This window comes from Symphodus melops, assembly GCF_947650265.1.
Source record: "Symphodus melops genome assembly, chromosome: 22".
NCBI lineage: Eukaryota > Metazoa > Chordata > Actinopteri > Labriformes > Labridae > Symphodus > Symphodus melops.
Genome location: NC_136712.1, coordinates 6,384,259 through 6,403,256, shown reverse-complemented (window position 1 = coordinate 6,403,256; position 18,998 = coordinate 6,384,259). Strand labels below are relative to the sequence as shown.

Genomic DNA, 18,998 nt, shown 5'->3' with positions numbered 1-18,998 from the left:
TTTGTTTTACATTTAGACAGACTGATAAAGAACACACATTGATGAAAAGATTAAGATGACAATAAACATACTTGGTTGTCCCGCTGCAGGTGTGCCACTGTGAGATGCCTGAGGCGTGCAAAGAGACGGAGGAATATTTGTTAATTCACCAATGTCGCTGAATTCGACTGTTAGCATCGTGCTATCCCATGTGTGAGTGTTTGTGTACCTGTGTGTGTGTGCTGACAGGAACAGTCTCTGGGCTCAGGGCTCGCCTTAACTGAGCATCCAGGTCCTCCAGAGGCTGCTGGGACTGTCAGAGGAGGATATGTTAGATACACATACAGAAAAACAGAGTTGATAGTGAGGATTAGCACAGAGAAGCCAAAAGCACACACACACACACACACACACACACACACACACACACACACACACACACACACACACACACACACACACACACACACACACACACACACACACACACACACACACACACAGCTACTCTTTTTGTCCTTCTTAAAACTGACAAATTTGAAATATCGATGCATTTCAATGGAAAATATCCTTTTTAATGTTGTCAAAATGTTAAACGTTGCTGAGCTCTATTAGCCACTTTGCACTGTCATCCCGTCGTCCAATCAGCTGTGACTGAACAAGCAAACACATAAGCAAACGCCGTCTCCCTGTTCACATGGCAACAAGATGAACACACTACAGATTATGTGTTGTAGAGGTCACAAGCGCAAACTCCTCAAGCCTACTGAGCCCCAAATGTTTTAACAGGACAAGTCTGGCCCTTGAGAATGACACCTCCATCACTCAACATTTAATACAGAAGGATCTGCATTTGTTGAGTTTTCTCATCATTTCTTACGAGTTGCAAAGAATTAAATATTGTTGTTCCAAAGTAAGACTGGTTAAAACTGAAAGACTTTCTGTTCAGTGTTTTGTCAGTTAGGTTTGAAATATATCTGAGCGAAGCATAACACTGGTTATACACAACAGACAGGACATGGAGCTGTAACCAGAAGCATCACTGGCACAGTATGTAAAGGGCAATGCATTGAAAATCAAGTCTAAATAGGAGGAGAAAAAACAAACACCTGTATTAGACAAGGTCCAGGGAAAGATGGCAGGAGTTCTGAAGTAGGAGAACTGGCCTAATTCCAGAGAAAGAGAGGGGGTGAACGAGACAGAGTGGGAGAGAAATGAGAGAGAGAGAGATAGAGAGAAGATTTGGAGAGGAAGTGGTAAGAATGGTGGTCGTTGTGGTGAAGGTTATATTTTCATGCCGGATGAGAACAAGAAAAGTGAGTAGAAACATGTAGAACAACTTGAACTCCTAAAGATTACATTTGAAGGATCCATAGAAGGATTGTTAAACTATGCTGGCAGTGACTCATTATAATAAACATGTCTACTATCTTACCACTAAATAATGAACTAAATTAACATTGCAATTTGCTATTTTTTCTTAACTAGACCTCCAAAAAGAACACAGCTTTTTGATAACTCACCGGCACCCTGGATAAAGGGGGTTTGGAAGGAGTGGTCTGGCCAAAAGATGCAGCAGGAATGACTGTAGAAACAGTAATAACGTCAGTAATCTGTATTATCATCTAAAGGAGGTGATATGCAGGCGACATAATGCCATGTATACACGTACCAGGAGTGGAGATTGGTGTTCCTGGGCCCTGGATTGGAACAGGGGACCCCAGGGACCCCAGTGCTAAACTGGAAGGGGGCTGAGTCGGATTAGCTGGCAGGCTGGAGCTAGGTGTGGTGACGGATGTGCTGGAGGTAGACGAGGGTCCTATCGGGGATGAAGTACCAGCTGCGTGGCCTCCAGAAGCAGGGTCGGAGGCTAAGATGTCGGTTGAAGTCACGCCGCCACCAAGGTCCATGAAGAGCGAGCGCAGCTTCATCTCCAGGGCTTGGATGTCGTCCGGTTTGCCTTGTACATCCGTGGAGGACTCACACCTGAGAAGTAGATCAGTGAGGGATTTGTGACCCGCGCATAGATATTCACCCCACCCTTACAACATGGAATTTCAAATAGACTTTTTTACAATAAAAAACATATCGGTCACTTCTAACCTTGCGTCACATTCCCCACAGTGCGTGTGCGCCTGCCCAGGCATGGCGGCCGTCTGTGGCTGGGAGTGGACCAGTGTTGGTTGAACCGAAGGAACGTTTGTGGTCACCGGCTGTAGTCCCGAAGCAGACGAGGAAGGGGTGGAGGCAGGGGGAGACGGGTGGGAGGATTTGGCTCCAGAAGGAGCCAGCTGTGGACCTGGGATGGCGGTTGTGGGGAGGACGATAGAAGAAAGAGAGGGAGCGGAGGCGGTTACGGGGGAGCCTGTTGTTGGGAGATCAGAGGGGACGTCGCTGGATAATAAAGTTGAGGAGGGTGGAGAGGTTACAGGGGGAGCAGTCCGGGCAGGAGGAGGGGTGGTGAGCATTGCTGAAGGTGCTGAAGTAGCAGTCACGGCAGAAATAGTTTGAGTCGGAGTCTGGGTGAAGGCCTGGGGCTGAACTTGTGCTTGTCCCTGGACCTGCACCTGTCCCTGGGACTGAGACACGGCATGAATCCCTGCCTGTGAAAGTACCTGTGACTGAAGGATGGACTGATTCGCCACAGTAGTAGGAGGGGAGGAGGAAGAGGGAGGGCTGAGACAGACGGCAAACACAGAGGAGGGGACGGAGGAAGGGGTTTCCGAAACTTGCCCCAGAGTCTGGTTTTGATTTGAAGGGACAAGTCCAGCAGTCCCATCCACAGGAGGAGTGACAGAGCTGGCCTGTGAGGGGACAGGAGCAGCTGCAGGCAGCAGAGGAGGATGACTGGAGTGGATGGAAGCTGGAGCTGTGCTGGGTCCAGCATCAAACTGATTCTGGTTCTGTCTAAGCTCGGAGAAGGCTTGTTGTAAACTGACCGCTCCGGCAGACTGGGACAGCAGCAGACTCTGGCCTGGAGTCTGGGATTGAGCTGGAGGAACTAAAAAAAACAACAACACTGTTTTAGTTGCTTTTATCACACAGGACCTGTAAATACTTATTGTTTGCTAGTATTATTTTCAAGACAAGAAAGTTAATGTCTAAGAAGGCCAAAGCAGGAAATTAAGTTGAACAAAAAATATTGTTTTAGGTCTTAAATGTATTAAAGAATATGAGAAGATGGAGCTCCAGAAGAATCTGCACATCTGATAAATGTGGATCTCTGTTGAGGCTATAAACTACTTTTCAAAATGTATATCTGGGAAGGAGAAATGCTGTGGCTCTGGTTCTTATGCAACCATCCTTCTAAAATATTTGATTCTCTCAAAAGGAGTGTATGGCTACAAAGGCTCATTTTACTTGCAGATAAAGAAGGCGCCATTTGACGTTCCTTTAGTAACACTAGTTTCATTACACGTCAAGGTCAGACTGAGAGGAGCGGAGGATTGTTAACCACTACGTCTGTTCAGTGTAGAAATCAAACGGCTTTGTTAACTAAGAGGTGTGCAGATCCAGTAACACATTACAAGGCGGGGTCAGCGTTTCATTATTCAGAAAATAAAGAGCTAAAAGGCTCAGAAGCATCGCTGTAGCATCAGACTGCAGCTTTATTCACAATATCCAAATGAAGATCAGAGGCAGCTGTTATTCTCCGACCTTCCACCAGAACATCTAATGGTATCAGATTGAATAAATGCCAGTGTGCTATTGCACCCCAATAGAACTAATCTGATAAATGTGTGTGTGTGTGTGTGTGTGTGTGTGTGTGTGTGTGTGTGTGTGTGTGTGTGTGTGTGTGTGTGTGTGTGTGTGTGTGTGTGTGTGTGTGTGTGTGTGTGTGTGTGTGTGTGTGTGTGTGTGTGTGTGTGTGTGTGTGTGTGTGTGTGTGTGTGTGTGTGTGTGTGTGTGTGTGTGTGTGTGTGTGTGTGTGTGTGTGTGTGTGTGGGGGGGGGGTCAAAGTGAAATGCTTTAGTTGCAATTCTGGTTGTTTTTTTTTAACCTTGTACTTAGCTTGTTTGTTATTCTTCATTTGACATAATCACATTACCATCCTTACCACTTTCAACAGGAGGTGCAGGGGCGGGAGAATGACAAGGAGAAGGAGAGGGAGGAAACGTCTGCTCCTTCAGCCTGGCCTCAGGTACAGGACTGACAATGAACCTCCGGCCTGCTGAATGGACCACCTGTGCTGTAGCACTGGGAGGTATGTCTGCGGAGAGATTAAAGTTACACATTAGCGTTATCTGCCAGAAAGAATGAACATGTCAGATGCTTTGATTTACCACAGTTCATACACAAATCAGCACCAGGACGTTTAGTGGGTGCTTCAAAAGAAGTCCTCAGTTTCTTTCTGTGTGGAGTTTTGTATTATTTGTACATTTTGTGGTAATTAAAAGCTATGCTCAAAGCACACTAAAAACATTTAGCCTCAGCAGCATTAAAACCTTTAGACAGTATGTTTGTTTACCTGGCATGGGAACAGATATAACAGGAATCTGCTGCACCACATCACCTCCCACCTGTTAGGAACAAATGCATGATACAAAAAGCAATCAAAATTTGACTTAAAAAACACAACCTACTAAAGAGCTTTCTATTGAAGGTCAGATATTTAGCAAAATTCACATGACTACGGTGTTTCTGTAAACAACTGGGGATGGAGCGGTGAAGCCCAAGCCCTTCCAGAGAGGGGTGTCATACGCAACTCCAATGCATTTCACGCTTCAGACACAAAAACAGTTCAGAGCAGGGCTGCAATAAGGGGTTTGAAGTCAAGATCAAATACAGGATCAGAGTGGATTTTTGGCAAGAAACCTCACAAGTTTTGGTGACTTATTTCAAATAGTTGAGAAAGAGCTTCATATGTAACTTTTTCAAAACGTTACGAGCGATAAGAATGAATATATTTCAAGTGTTGAACTGACCTTGCTGTTTGCGTCTCTCTCCAGTCCTTTCTCATCGGCGTTCTCTATCACCTCTCTGACCTGCTCAATGAACGACTCCCTCTCACTCTCAAGGATAAACTCACTCTGGACCTGCACACAAACGCAAAAAGAGAAAAAAGTCACATTAAGGCGTGTGTTTTGTTTGTGTTTATAACTTGTGGCAGCAACAAAGCTACAGAATTTCTTCACATATGGGAACCTGGAGATCTCTCAATGTGAGCCTAAGGACAAGACTCTGGTACTTAACTAGCATGTAATGCTAACTCCATCCTCTGCACAAAGGTGCTGATACAGTTAAGAGAGAAAAAATATTCTGTGGGGGGGAAATGAACCAGTTGTGTACCATGATCTGAGCGATCTCATCTGGGTTGTCTCCATCCAGATCGAACCTGAAAGTCACCATCTTCCTGTTGTGGGTCTCCAGCTGACACTCGGCCACCCTGTCTCCGAGGTTTGAGATCTGCAGGTACAACACGGACAAACACGAGAGAAAAACATAAACAAGAAGATACAGTCAGAGAGAAGGTGCAACAATGCAAAGTAATGAGTAACCTGATTAGATGAAACTCATAACTCTGTAGCAAACCTATTATTTAAAGTGTTATTCCTCAGTTATGACGTTATAGATCTATAGGATAAATCCTTACATTTAGAACATTGAGTTTGGCCTTGGAGATCTTCTCGTGGCGTGATCGGCTTCGCACAGAGCGTCTCTGGTGTCGTTTAGTGGAGCGACCTTCATGGCGACCTCCACCTTCATTTCCATCACTCAGGCCTGAAGTCTCAGAGTGACCGCTGAGAAACAGAGGCAGCATTATAAATATCAAATGTAATCATCTGAGAAAAGTGATTGATTAATTCAGTCAACGCGCGAGCTTTCTCGTAAATCGTTACCTCTCTATTGATGAAAGTACTTGAGGCGGCTGTAGTTGGGACAGGGACAGCTCTGAAGACTGAGAGGCGGACTGAAACATACACAGGCACATGAATAATAGACACGTATAATCAGCATGGGTGCAATCAGAAACAGGAGGGGAAAGGATGACACAGCAGGAGAGCATGAAAAAAGATCAAAGTGAGACAAAGGTAAGAGAAAATGCTACCTACAGGAGCTTGCAAGGAATGAATTTAGGGAAACTAAACTATAAAGAAACCATGCTAATTGGACCAAACGACTGCTAAAACCAGAGAATGGTACGAAGGGAGAAAAGACCGAAAAGAGAAAAAAACAACAACCTAAACTTAAAAAAATGACTACCGTACTTAGGCCTAAAAAGATGAGTCAGATAACTCTTGTACTCAGACCAAATAGGACCGATTCTCATGAGAATCATTTATTTGTAGAACATTCAACAACGTCTCGACTTCTCTTTGTACAGATGTTTTGAATCTTCACTGGCACAGAGGCAATGTTACATTAACCCTCAAAACACTGCTTGAAATAAATCCGTTTTTCTACAATCAAACCACACAAGCTGAGAAGTCGTTAGTGATTGCCATTAGAATATCGTCTGTAAAAAATATAAGAAATTCTCAGTCTCCCATCGAAAACAATGATTGTTTTGATTTCTTGTACTGTCTTCTTGTACAAAGATATTCAAGTGTATCTTATTTTGTTCCTTTATTCAAAGGAATGAAATCGACACCGAAACAAACTTTAACTGTTTTGCTTTCCGGATGTTACCATTTTGTCACAGAAACTCGGACAATTCTTTTTTTTCCTCGGCTGCACGGAAAACCATTCCACTTGGTTTGTTCCACAGTATCATGCTGTTCTGATAACACATTGGTAGATAGATTACTTATTGATAGACTAGCTCTTTTTTAGGCTATTCACACTCTAGAAACCACTACATTGTGATTTGGAAGCTTGGACAAGAAGGAATTCCACGAAAAAAACAAAACCTTAATGATAATAATAAACCCAAAATTTACAATTTAAAAATGGATATAAATCAAAGCTTGCTGCAATCAGCTACAGGACAAGACATCCACTTGGTGGGTTTGACTGTCCAGTACCTGGGGAGGGGTTTCCATGGGGGTATCTGGCGGGGCGGTGACTACACTGATGATTGGCACCACTGTTGCCAACGGCTGAGGCACGGGTGTGGGCACAGGAGGAGGAGGAGGGGAAACAACAGTAGTAGGCATCACTCTAACAGGGACTGGCAGAGGAGAGGGAGGGGAGGCCATCGCCACAGTCGGCATGGTAACGGGGAGGGATGGCGGAGAGGGCGGGGTCACCAAGGGAACAGCAGATGGAGTTACACTGGGCTGAGAAGAGGAGGCGGGGCCGGAAGTAGGAAGAGAGGAGGTCAGAAAGGAAAAAAATAAAGAAGGAGAAGTTTGGAAGGTAAAGGCGAGAAAAAGGGATGCAGCAAAGTTACAGGAAGGAGGAGGACGTAGGTTAACCCTGAAGGTGGTGACGGGATGAGCCGATTAGTGACAAGAAAATAACCACAAACTGTGTGACTGGAGGACTGTTCAGTAAGACCATGCAACCACAAACAACTCCGATGTCTCTTTAGACGTGTTCAGTACGGCTTCATAGGTGATAGAAGAACAAGGAAAGTGGAACATTTAAAACATGCCTCGAGTCATTCCAATACACTCCAAAAGATAAGATAACTTCTTCTTTATCATACCATGAGGAAAAATTATCTTGGACGATGCTGAGGCAAATCTTTTGGCTGTAGCCAAAATGCATTTCTCCTTAAAATGATCCCACAATAGATGCCCTTAAAGTCCAGATTCAAAGGACAGAGTAGAGGTAAAGGTTGATTCATGTATGGAACGCCTCACCTCAAAATCGTCTCTTAAGGTTACGATAAGTCAACATTCTCATTTGGGAGCATAAATATTCGATCATTATATCATATTATTACTCCAAATTAAAGTCAGCTGCTGTCTACAGATATCCACGTGAACCCTCTGACATGCATCACATTTAAATGTCGTTATTTATCCAATTATTACAGAACGACAAGAGAAGGCAGTCTAATATTCTACATGGAACAGCTCAGCTGGCTTTACAGGTTTGTCTGTAAGACATTATATTATAATATGACATATGGAGTGATCTATCCGCTGCAGCCATTTATTGTCAGAACACAAGAGTCTGATCAACAGGTGTGCTCTGCTTTTTAAATGCAGCAACACTGGACAATGACACTAAGAAGTCTCTTAATCTCTAGAATGTATACTTTTAATAATATTCACTTCTAACACTTCATTGTTTAATGATACCTTAACCAGAGCAAAGTGAGCAGCTTGGTACAGAAAGTAAAGATGTTCTAAACTGGGAGACGGACTGAGGTCACAAAACTGAATATTTGGTTTTCAGATACATTCAATTAATATGAAACATATAAACACACAAACGTGCATACAGACGGACACACACACACACACACACACACACACACACACACATTAAAACAAACCCGGAGATGAACACATGCGGCATGCAAAAGAGAGAGACAAAGAATGGAAATGAAAATAGAAGAAACTGAACTAAACAAACAATGTATGTTTAAAAATATGAAACACTTCAGGACAAGCAAATCATGGGACACTGACGTAAAGAACACAATTATATTACAAAGGAACTTACTACATTTCAAATAACATGAGTCACTTGTTAACTGGGAGAAATATCTTATATATGACTGAACAGCTGATTGAATAAGTGCCTAACAGTCACTTGACTGGGCCATTAACAGGCCTGGAAGAACCCTCTAATCAAATTACCTTAAATGTGCAGTTTAGTTAGGGTTGTATTTTTTTAATAAGCATTTTGCTCCATGCCCTAAACTTCAGCTTCCATCCTCTATTTCTCCTAACAAATTAGACATCATGTCTGGATTAAGCTGTACAGTGTTGCCATGATTTCTCTAAATGTGGAGCTTGTTTCATTAACTTCATCTGTCCATGTATGAATACATCTCCAGTGGGGTAAATAAAAAAAACCGAACTCAGACAGAGATGTCTGAAGATAAATCAAACCCTGATGTAGCCTCATGAACTCCAGTGTTTTTATGCACTATTGTGTTCCATTTATATTTAAATGTGTTGCTGCTTTCTGTACCTGTGCATACGCCTGCGGCAGAGATGTATGTGTCGGGCTCTGAACTGATGCAACACTCTGATTGGATGAAGTGACCTGGAGAGAGAGAGAGAGAGAGAGAGAGAGAGAGAATTACCAAATACATCAAATGTAAATATTTTACATGCACACAAAGATCCTTGTATGGTGTGATACTGTTTTTAGCAGGTGCAGTTCACTTTCATGCCGTTCTTATAATAACCTGGATTAACTGAAATCCCAGTTATGAGAAAGCAAAATGGGAAAAAAATACTTTAACCCTAAAATTCACTTTATACAAGTTATATATTTCCATTATTTTTTTCATTTCAGGATGTTTTTAAAAAATAAAATAACTTTCAGAAAGTTCCATTAACATGTGATAGAGCCTTTCCTAAATACCTTCTCCAAAATGTGAGAGGTTTCCAGCTTTGAAAGGCAAGTCTTATATTAAACATGATGAGTGTAATTAGGGGCAAGAAACATTTGATCAACGGTAATTCATTTCATGCTCAATCAAAGCAGTTCAAAGCTGCAATTAGTTTTTTACAGAGCTTCGGCGCTGGGAGGGGAAAACACAGGAATAGTGTAATATCACTATGGGCAAAGTGCCACACTGGGCAACAACTTCAAAGAGAACGAAGATATAGGAGTAATTATCGTATAAGCACAAGTATAGCTATGGTGGGCTTATTTTTGGTCTTTTATCATTGTGGGCTTTAAACATACAATGGATGTGGTATTAATCAAAGTGTGGAAATGATTGAAGAAGTTTGGATGTATGAAAAGTGGTTGTTATAGTTCTTCTACTAGCTGTCTTACCTGTTGGCAGGTGCCGGGTGGAGCTGGCTGGCTGGTGGCAGGGGCTTGAGGGGGTCCTGCAGAGGGCTGAGGGGGGGCAGCTTGAACCTGCTGCTGGAGGACAGATTTAGAGAAAGAGGCAGGCAGAGGCGAAGAGATGCAATGTTGTAGGGTAAAAAAAAAAAAAAAAAAAAAAAGGGTGGAGGAGAAATCAAGAGCAGAAAACAAGACATTAGAATTTGTCTGCAGCTCAAAGGTCAGAACGGTCACATGAATGCAAACACAAGGTACGTCTGATGTTCTGTTGATTGGTATCTTTCTTCTTGTGTATGCACACATGCACACAGACAACACATTGCATAACAATCTATACGGAAACACATATATGCAAATTCACAGCTAGTGTAGCATATAAAACAGTACAGACACAGTACTGGGGTTAGGCAGGGTGTAAGTACAGGGTTGTTCACATGCAAGTCCTAAGTGATTGGAGGCGATAAAACATCAACGAAGCACAGAGTAGAAGCTTGAGTACTGGCGCCAAACACTGAACTATTCAAAATGAAACTTGCTCACTGCTTATACTTTCAAGCTGCTGCATTAGGGACAATATAAACGTAAGGGTGTAAATGGTGACTTTCGTATGGTGGCTAACTCTTCCAGTTCCTGATGATGATGGAAAATATGCCCTATTTGTCGTGATTACATGTTAATGTTGGATATTCTATGGAGCTCACTGGACAAAAACATGAGTACGTTCTCCATCATTAGTTATTACTCATACTTATTTCAAGATTATTATTTTTTTAGCCTAAAACAGTCAAATGATGCAGGTCTTAAGCTTTGGAATTGTTTGCATTTTTCTGATTTTGCCATTCAAGCAGGAAACAAAACAAATGTGGCTGTATCGTCCTTCCTACATTATCTGATAAAGCTGCAGAACAGCAACAGACAGAAAGCCATGACTGTTCTCTTGATATGAACCTTTTGAAGGCTGTTTGTAACATAACACATCTAGTGATGTCCACCTTTAAAAAGTGTGGCGGGAGCTTGTGCAACACAAACTGTCACCTACCTTTTATCTAAATAAACAGACAGTCACTTAATCAATATCAACAAAATCAACAGTCACTTCAATCAATATTTTCACAGCACAAAAAAAAAAGAAAATTGAAAACTAAATGAAAAGAAAGAAAACCAGAAGTAGTGAATAAGAAAGATCTGTGATGGGAAATGGTTCAAAGTATCAAATGAAGAAAGTAAAAGTGACACTCAGCAGCCTAATGATTGTGTGACCTTTGAACCTTTTATAGTAAGATGGCTTTCAGTCCAAACAGGAAAATGACAACACAATACGCGTCCATAAAGATCTGACTTAAAGCCAATATCTTTAGCACTTACAACACAAAAAAACAGCAGGAGTCTAAATATACAAATGAAAAGTCTATCTGCATAGTTACACAGCTGGGTGTGTCTAAGCCCTCTTGGTTTTGTTGTATGTTTCTGTGTGTTTGACCATGCAAATCAACAAAGTCTCAGAGTTTTCTCACTCATAAATGATGCTTTCTTACAACACTATATTTACACTTGTTTGTCCAGAACATGTGACCATCATTTCAGGTTTTAACACATTCAATACTCTTCATTTGAAGGATCTACTACTATCCTTGGAACAAGTGGACTTTGGATTTGCATGAACAAAAATTCAAGTATACCATTCATACAGTATACTCCCACAAACACACATTTCTCATATACCTTCATATATGAACATACAGACAAAATATTACTTACTGATATTGACTGAAATAAACAGAAATGAAATGTACAAAATAAACACAGAATGAAGGGGGCTTAGACTGTTGGCTTGAAAAGCTTGAACACCAGAGTGTGTCTCATAGATGACCTTCTGAATGAATAATAATAATCCTGGTTCTGATTGGACCCAGATGTGGTCTGGGTACGACCCTCCTCTGTAAGTCGGAATACTTCTGTCTGACGGGAGTAACGCTCTTGACCTGTACTTTTTCAAACAGTGTCAGGGGATGAATGATGTGAGACATTCTGAAGGCTGAGTATGAGAATCACTCTGGAGGGGATTAAAATCACAACCAAAGACTACATGACGACAAGTAAGCTTCAGCAGGGGGCTCCTGGGAACTAAAAAACAGGAATTGGGCAACCTCTTCAACCTCGGCTCAAATTACTTATATATGTTCAATCGGTTGCTTTTCATAGACGGATCCACTACACCATTTTCTATGCGTCTTCATTAAAAATGACTTTGTATTTACAATTAAAAACTAGCAAATTACTTGGAAAATAACCTTAACATCAACAGGTGTTTGTGGATCTTTGCTAAAAAAGCAACTGATTAAAATTCCACTAGTAATCGACCCTGGTGGTGGAGGTGGAGGAGAACTTTTAAGGTCTAAACGTAGTACCAGACTGGGGTTTGTGGCCTGCATGGCCAGCAAGGACTCATGGTACGTCATATCGGGTTGGGCTGGTACCACCCCTCCGTGCCGGGCCCAGGCGCTCTGGATCATAGACTCCAGCTGACTCGATGATGCTTCCCCCAGCGGGAGCTCGGAGGACGGAGTTGGAGGGAGAAAGCTCTGCATGGAGGGTGGATGTCCCTGGGGATCTATGGAGTAAACTACTCCGAATGGTTCATACAGGGATGCGGATGAGGAGTGAGGGATGGACTGAGCGGCAGAGGAGTCATTCGATGGAAGGAGGGGAGGGGGAGGAGGCGACTGAAACTCCCCTGCGTCAGAAGAGGCCATAGAATCACTCGAGGGTTCTGGACTTCTGTCTTTTGCAGCTAAAGCTGTGTGGTGAAAAAGAAGACTTCCTGGCGGTAGGGGGAGCTCAGGACTGACGTACGAGTACAGCTCTTCTGTCACGGGTTGGAGGCGGCTGTACGTGCCTGAGCCTCCTGATCCTGTTCCAGTGTTGTCTTCTAGAGGGAGATCCATGGAGCTCCTCCGGGCCCGGTAGAGTCTGGATGCGAGGATGCTCGGGTCGCCTGCAGCCGCTGCGGCAGCTGCAGCTAAATGGAACTCAAACACACTACCACTTGGCATTTGAGTGTCCGATATTACTGGAGGTGCAGAATTGGAAAAAGAAGACGGAGATGCATGCTGAGGTGGAGGATAGCATCCATCAGATGAGGAAGAAGTAACAGCGCCGCCCGCGGGTGCACTCATCGGTGTTAAGGGTTGAGGGACTGGGCTGTGTGCACTCATTCTTTGGATAAGGTGTGGGTGCAAGAATGCTGGTTGTGGTGCAGGAACAGGTTCATATCCCAAACTAGCAGCTGCAGCGGCCGCTTGCCTCTGCTGATGGAAAAGCTGGTGGGCAGTCATTGGGTAACCTCCATATGCCATTGCTTCGTAATGGTCCAATAAGGCGGCTTGATTCAGACTTAATCTCCTCACTGCTTCCTCGTGCTCTGCTCTCATGTCTTTGTAGGCGTACATGCTTGGATCAGACTGTCCTGGGAGATGCAGCGGCTCCCCAATGCCAAGTCTTTGCGCAGCTGCAGCAAAACTGGGATTTACCATGTAGAAAGAAGGGGTCTCAACTCCCTCCATACCAGAAAAAGGATGCAGGCTGCTCCCATAGCGCGGGTAGGCAGGCTGGAAATGTCGCGTGTGTGCCTCAAGGATGGACGTGCTCTTACGCCTCTGGGTGTTGTAGGCCTTGGGAGGCCCGGTTGGGGGAGGAGAGAATGAAATGGGGCGTTCAGGGATGGAGGGAAAGAAAATAGAAGAGGGGTCTGGGAGATTTGGCAGAGGGTTGCTCCCTCCAGCTCCTCCTCCTCCTACTCCGCCACTGTAGGGGTGCGGCATTGTATGCTGCTGTGACAATGAGATACAATGGATTTAAGGATGAGACTCAGAGAATGAGAGAGAACCACAGAAAACGCCCCAACATGAAATGGAAAAAATAGTGCATTAAGGAGTATCATTTCAAAAAGAAGACATGTCATCATAACAAACAAAATGGTGTGGTTTAAATACGCAAATCAGCGCTCAAAGAATGATGAGCTGAAGTGAGGAGGTAGTGTAAAGACACAAAGCTGCAGTAGAACAGGCAGACAGACAAAGACAGACAGATTGAAACAGTACAAAGACAAGCAGACAACCAAAAGATAAGACAGCAAAGGTAGAGTACACAGTCGGGTAGTAAATACACGGAGGAGCAAGACCAAATGCTGGCTGTAGGCTCAATAATATCACATAGAATCTGCACTCAGGAAAACTGATTTGAGAATTTCTTTCTGACCTAACTTTGACAGTCTTAGTACTTTCTAGCTCACACTTCGACCTTCATTAAAAAGAATGATTGAATATTAGGGAGATGACTAAAATTGCACATGTTCGATTTAACAGTTGGTTCCCTAATGTGGAGTGGAGCTTCCGTCTGTGTTCACCTATAAAAAGTGTGTAAAGGTAGGGTAGGATTTTTACCTGCTGAGACTTATTTTTAGAGGACAAAAAGGCTGATGTGTCATTTATGTAGATGTTTTTTTTTCTAACTATGGAGGTTTAAAATCTAACATATTGTTGCCTTCACATGTAAAGTAAAATTGTAAATTTAGGTTACGCTGGTGGCCCTTGTGTTCGGGACTTGTCTTATGAGTACAAACGTTAGCTTGTTGCTCTTTTATCTTATGTCCTGTCCTCTCTCTTCTTCCAGCTGTCTAAAAAGGACTTACAGTCTAATTTAATAAAACCACTTAGCTAATTGTTGCTGTCAAATGAGCAGTTTTCCTGATAGCTGACGCTTGTGTCATTGATCAAGTTAAAGCTCAAGCCAGTCAGTGAGTATTATCGAATACATGGTGGTCTAAAAGAGGGAGGAAGAGAGGTTTAAAGAGAGGTGGGTGTGTAGAAGGAAATACCCACAGCAGTGTCTGAGAGCAAACTAAGTTAGATGAACACTGAAGTGACATTTATCCACTTAAGAATAGAGACTATTTTGTATTCACATAATGTTGAACTATCTAATTACATACCAATGTACAGCACTGGCTCGGCCCACACTGTTTAAAACTTTAAAAAGAGTTAGCTGACCGCTCATTATAGAACATTTAACATGTACTTGCTAGAAAGGCTACAGAGGTATGAAACTGGATTAAGAAGCATCCAAGAAACTCAATTAAGTTTCTGAATCATGTGGTTGTTCATTTGTCTTTTGACTCTAAAAGCTTGTTCTAAGTGTAAGGGGAAAACAAACTGCTGCATCAGCATGAGTAATACAAGCTGTTTCACTAACAATCCTTATCGAGCAGCTTCAAGTAACATGCATCTGTATCTACATCACAGCGGACACTTCTCTGTATACAGAAAAAGAACCAAAGTGAACACTTAAATCTACTTTCAGACACCAGTGTGGCTTTCATCTTTCATATTTCTCTCCCTCCCTGGTTCTCACAGACCATATGACCCCTTTGAGATTAAGGCTTTGAACCTACAGGGCTGGAGAACAGGGCAGGCAGGCTGGCCCTCCGCTGCCTGGCCCCGGGTAAGGAGGAGGCAGAGTGAAGGGGGAGGACTGACTCCAGGGCCTTTGATAGGCGCCCGGCGAATGTGTCCCTCTCAGCTGCGAGAGGCATGCAGGGAGAGCTGTTGGTGCAGGAGGTTGAGGAGGACAAGTTTGGAGGAGGGGTGGAGGGCTTTGGACGAACCGCCACGGGCGAAGGAGCATGGGAGAAGGAGAAGGAGGAAGGGGGGACGCAAACAGACATGCTACGACTCCGATGACGGCGCAACACGGGCTGTGTGTAGGGAAGGGGAGATGGAGGAGGGTGGGGCCGACATGGAAAACAAACACAAAGAAATTAAAATGCATAATAGTAAAGACAATGAATGGACAAAACAAAGTGTAAACACAATGAATGGACAAAACAAAGTGTAAACACAATCAATGGACAAAACAAAGTGTAAACACAATCAATGGACAAAACAAATTGTAAACACAATCAATGGACAAAACAAATTGTAAACACAATCAATGGACAAAACAAATTGTAAACACAATCAATGGACAAAAACAAAGTGTAAACGCAATGAAATCAAATAAGAACTTAAAGATTCAATCGTTTGTCGTTCCATTAAAAAAATAAAATAAAATCAATCCTGGTATGAAAAAGTTGAACACATTTAGAAGTTAAACTTTAATATCAATATTTCTCTGAGTTATAGAAGTTACAGCTCCTGAACAATTAAAGGCTTCAGAGGAATTATTGCACTCTGAACGTTGTACTGCTAACAGTTAGCTAGTCTAACAACTTAAAACGACAAGTAGAAATGTATAGCAACATAAACCAGATAATAACACAAAGAAATGTACAATTTAGAAATGACAGAAATAAAACTTCAAGTACAGAACATGAGTTAACCCATATGAATAATGACTGAAACTAAACAATAAAAAAAGTTTAAAATAACACGCATGAAACACAAAATAACAAGTGCCAGAGTGGCAGCTTAAATAAACAACCTTTGAGGAGTAAACTGGTCTATTGGAAAATGTCATGTTACATCACATACAGACCTAAAAGCTAATTGAATTATTCAGTACATCAGCCTTCAAACACAACGATCAGTCAGTTTAGTAATCAGCAGAGGCTGGATGGCATTTGGGGCTTTAAGGACAACGGATGAAAAGTTTAAGAGACAAATCTAATAGCAACTGGTTGGATCTCCTTTAGTGAGTTTCCATCTGCTGACTGAAAGCTGCTGATGGTAAATCAATAAAATCTGAGTTCGAAGAGAACACAGAGGGATTACAAAAGGGTTGATCCTTAATATTGCATCCATCCTGTGTGTCTTTTTGAAAAAGCTTTTACATTTAGAAACTGTGAGTGAATATTCGATTAATCACTTTTCGAAATCATTCGCAGTTTAAAAGATAAGAAATAAGACAGCAATCAAAATAAACAAAGGAAATAAACAACTTTAAAACTAAAATGAGTGGTTTGGTAAATACAAAAATGCAACACTGGACTATAATAAAAAATAAAGACCTAAACATACAAAAGGAAGGACTGAAGAGAGGAAAAAAGAAAAGAGGATTAAAGAGTGCAGGACATCCGGCAGGCTGAGGATAAAATGACTGACACTTTTGAGACATTAAACATTAAAAAATAAAATGTAATTTGGTGAGAATCGTATTCAAATATGTGGATGAGTGTCGACCTGGTTAGCTGGTGACAACAAAAAAACTGCATAAAATAAAGTAAATCCCCGCAACACCATGCTTTTATAAGGACTTAATTTAGACACTGCAAACTTCACTCCAAAGCAGGGCTCACTTCAAACTGACCAGTCAACACAAACCAACCCAACGCCACACGTGTTTAACATGATGCTGTGCTCATCCGGGAACTAAAATCCCTTTACGCGTCATTTGGGTGACATTACAACTCACCATTGGCTGCGGCGGCTGGGCGTAGCCTGGGTGCTGCTGAGGGGTTGCAGAGGAGGTGAGAGGGTAGGGGGTGAGGGGCTGGGAAGGGGGCTGGTTGGAGGGGGGGCCGCTGTACGACATGGTCAGCTGACCCAGGTGCGTGGAGTCTGAGGAGAAAACAGAGGAGCTCTGCCCGCTGTCCAAACCTCCTTCAGCTGAGAGAGAAAGACAGAAAGAGAAGTGTTCAGATAGCAGGACACTTGGTGTGTGTAAAAGCCCTGTGAATCTAATTATGTTTACAAAATGGCTTTGACATCGAAATAATCTCACGCATCAGAGGATCTGTTGGCCATTTATAAAAAGCATAAAAAGGTGACTCAGCCACCAGGGAGGATGCTTTGTTTACAAAAGCCATGATAACTTCTTAACAACTTTAATGGAATACAATTGGAGGAAGGAAAAATTAATCGTTTCAGTGCAGCGTTTTCAGTAAAGAATAGGATAGGTGCAGCCAAACAATGGCTGCTGTAGCTTTACAGGAAGACAAAGACAATATGGTACCATTGTCATCCTCCTGGCTCTAATCATGATAGCTCTCTGCCCAGAAAATATTATGTAAGAGGTGCTCAGTTCTGTGTCATTTTTATGAAGATGGAACAATATAATGATCTTAAATAATACATTACAGATGCTTTATATAAAAAATCATATTTCTGTCTTTAACACAGGTGGAGCTTAATGAATGAAGCGAGAGCTAAACAATGATAATGTTGCGACATTTGAAGTGTTCTATGAAAAAGGTTCTTTGTGCTCATTCAGTCCTGTAAAGATGAACCGTGTTCGTTGTTTTGCTTACATGTGTGTGAGATGCCGGTTTGCTGATAGTGATGCTGCTGTTGCTCCGCCTCAGTCTCCTCTACCTCTGCCTGCAGATCAACAAACACAAGTTTAGCTTATAGAAATAAAACATGGAAAGTCAAGTTTACAATTATATATATATATATATATATATATATATATATATATATATATATATATATATATATATTCACATAATCAAAGTTCACATGAATTATTTAACTGGAAAAGGAACCATTGGCTGAGGTGGACATGGCGCTGAATCGAACATTTTAACTGAGGCACCAATGATTAATACTTTTTGCATGCTGATTGTAAAAGTAAAAACTGTAAAAGTGATAGCCTTTAGGGATACTTCAACCGTTGAAACATGAATCTGTATTGAAATTGGTTCAAATTCCTGGCAGTAAACAGACTTTTCTTGCAAACATCCACGATACTAACTCGTTCACTGCTCAACAAACCTGTGTGTGTGTAGGTTTGAGTGCCTCTTGTTGTTGTTGTTGTTGTTGTTGTTGTTGTTGTTTGCTCTCCAGTTTCCTCTTCTCCTGCTCCTCTCGTACCAGCTGTCTCTGTTCTCTCTTCCTCAGGATCAGAGAGACTCGGTCTTTGATCGCCTTGGCCATGGTCTTGTGGTCGGCCTCAGCAACGTAGCCGGACTCAACCTGGGGAGTTAAGTGAAGTCACACAGATGCTCTTTGTACCCCAACACGCTTAAAAAAACTTCCATCCCTTCCATTAGGCATCTCACACAGAAAAAAAAAATCACTCTCTGCTTCTTCAAAAACTACATTGTTCATTCGACCAAGTATCTTTCCCTTCGGTCTCCCCTTTCTGCCAAAACCCATCATTTCTTCCCATTACTTGTCCATCTGTCCACTCATTCATCACTTCTTTCCCTGCACTGG

General features: G+C 42.3%; 1 protein-coding gene and 2 long non-coding RNA genes across 19 annotated transcripts in view; 2 read left to right on the top strand and 1 right to left on the bottom strand.

Annotated features, from left to right (window-relative positions):
- Positions 1-18,998, bottom strand: part of wnk1b (WNK lysine deficient protein kinase 1b) — an 80,851-nt gene that overhangs the window by 14,498 nt on the left and 47,355 nt on the right. For 9 of the 16 annotated variants that reach the window (XM_079335096.1, XM_079335106.1, XM_079335108.1 and 6 more), the window contains exons 9-27: positions 18,555-18,755; positions 18,089-18,158; positions 17,254-17,447; positions 12,255-13,676; positions 9,832-9,924; positions 9,013-9,087; positions 6,945-7,199; positions 5,820-5,890; positions 5,573-5,720; positions 5,269-5,385; positions 4,905-5,015; positions 4,448-4,499; positions 4,037-4,189; positions 2,083-2,980; positions 1,652-1,965; positions 1,503-1,564; positions 1,089-1,145; positions 209-292; positions 72-108 (exon numbers count right to left, since the gene is read on the bottom strand). In XM_079335096.1, coding sequence (XP_079191222.1) covers positions 72-108; positions 209-292; positions 1,089-1,145; positions 1,503-1,564; positions 1,652-1,965; positions 2,083-2,980; positions 4,037-4,189; positions 4,448-4,499; positions 4,905-5,015; positions 5,269-5,385; positions 5,573-5,720; positions 5,820-5,890; positions 6,945-7,199; positions 9,013-9,087; positions 9,832-9,924; positions 12,255-13,676; positions 17,254-17,447; positions 18,089-18,158; positions 18,555-18,755 — 4,414 coding nt within the window. The remainder of the gene's footprint in view (positions 1-71; positions 109-208; positions 293-1,088; positions 1,146-1,502; positions 1,565-1,651; positions 1,966-2,082; positions 2,981-4,036; positions 4,190-4,447; positions 4,500-4,904; positions 5,016-5,268; positions 5,386-5,572; positions 5,721-5,819; positions 5,891-6,944; positions 7,200-9,012; positions 9,088-9,831; positions 9,925-12,254; positions 13,677-17,253; positions 17,448-18,088; positions 18,159-18,554; positions 18,756-18,998) is intronic. The other 7 variants (XM_079335102.1, XM_079335103.1, XM_079335105.1 and 4 more) reach the window with 6 other exon arrangements.
- Positions 4,092-18,978, top strand: LOC306817888. 2 transcript variants are annotated; one of them, XR_013778095.1, is made up of 4 exons: positions 4,094-4,183; positions 4,929-5,054; positions 5,308-5,391; positions 18,681-18,978. It is a non-coding gene; the product is annotated as an uncharacterized lncRNA (long non-coding RNA). The 2 variants fall into 2 exon arrangements; XR_013778094.1 differs by lacking the exon at positions 4,929-5,054 and having other exon boundaries at positions 4,092-4,183.
- LOC306817890 lies at positions 5,424-9,946 on the top strand. Its single transcript, XR_013778097.1, has 2 exons — positions 5,424-5,465; positions 9,842-9,946. It is a non-coding gene; the product is annotated as an uncharacterized lncRNA (long non-coding RNA).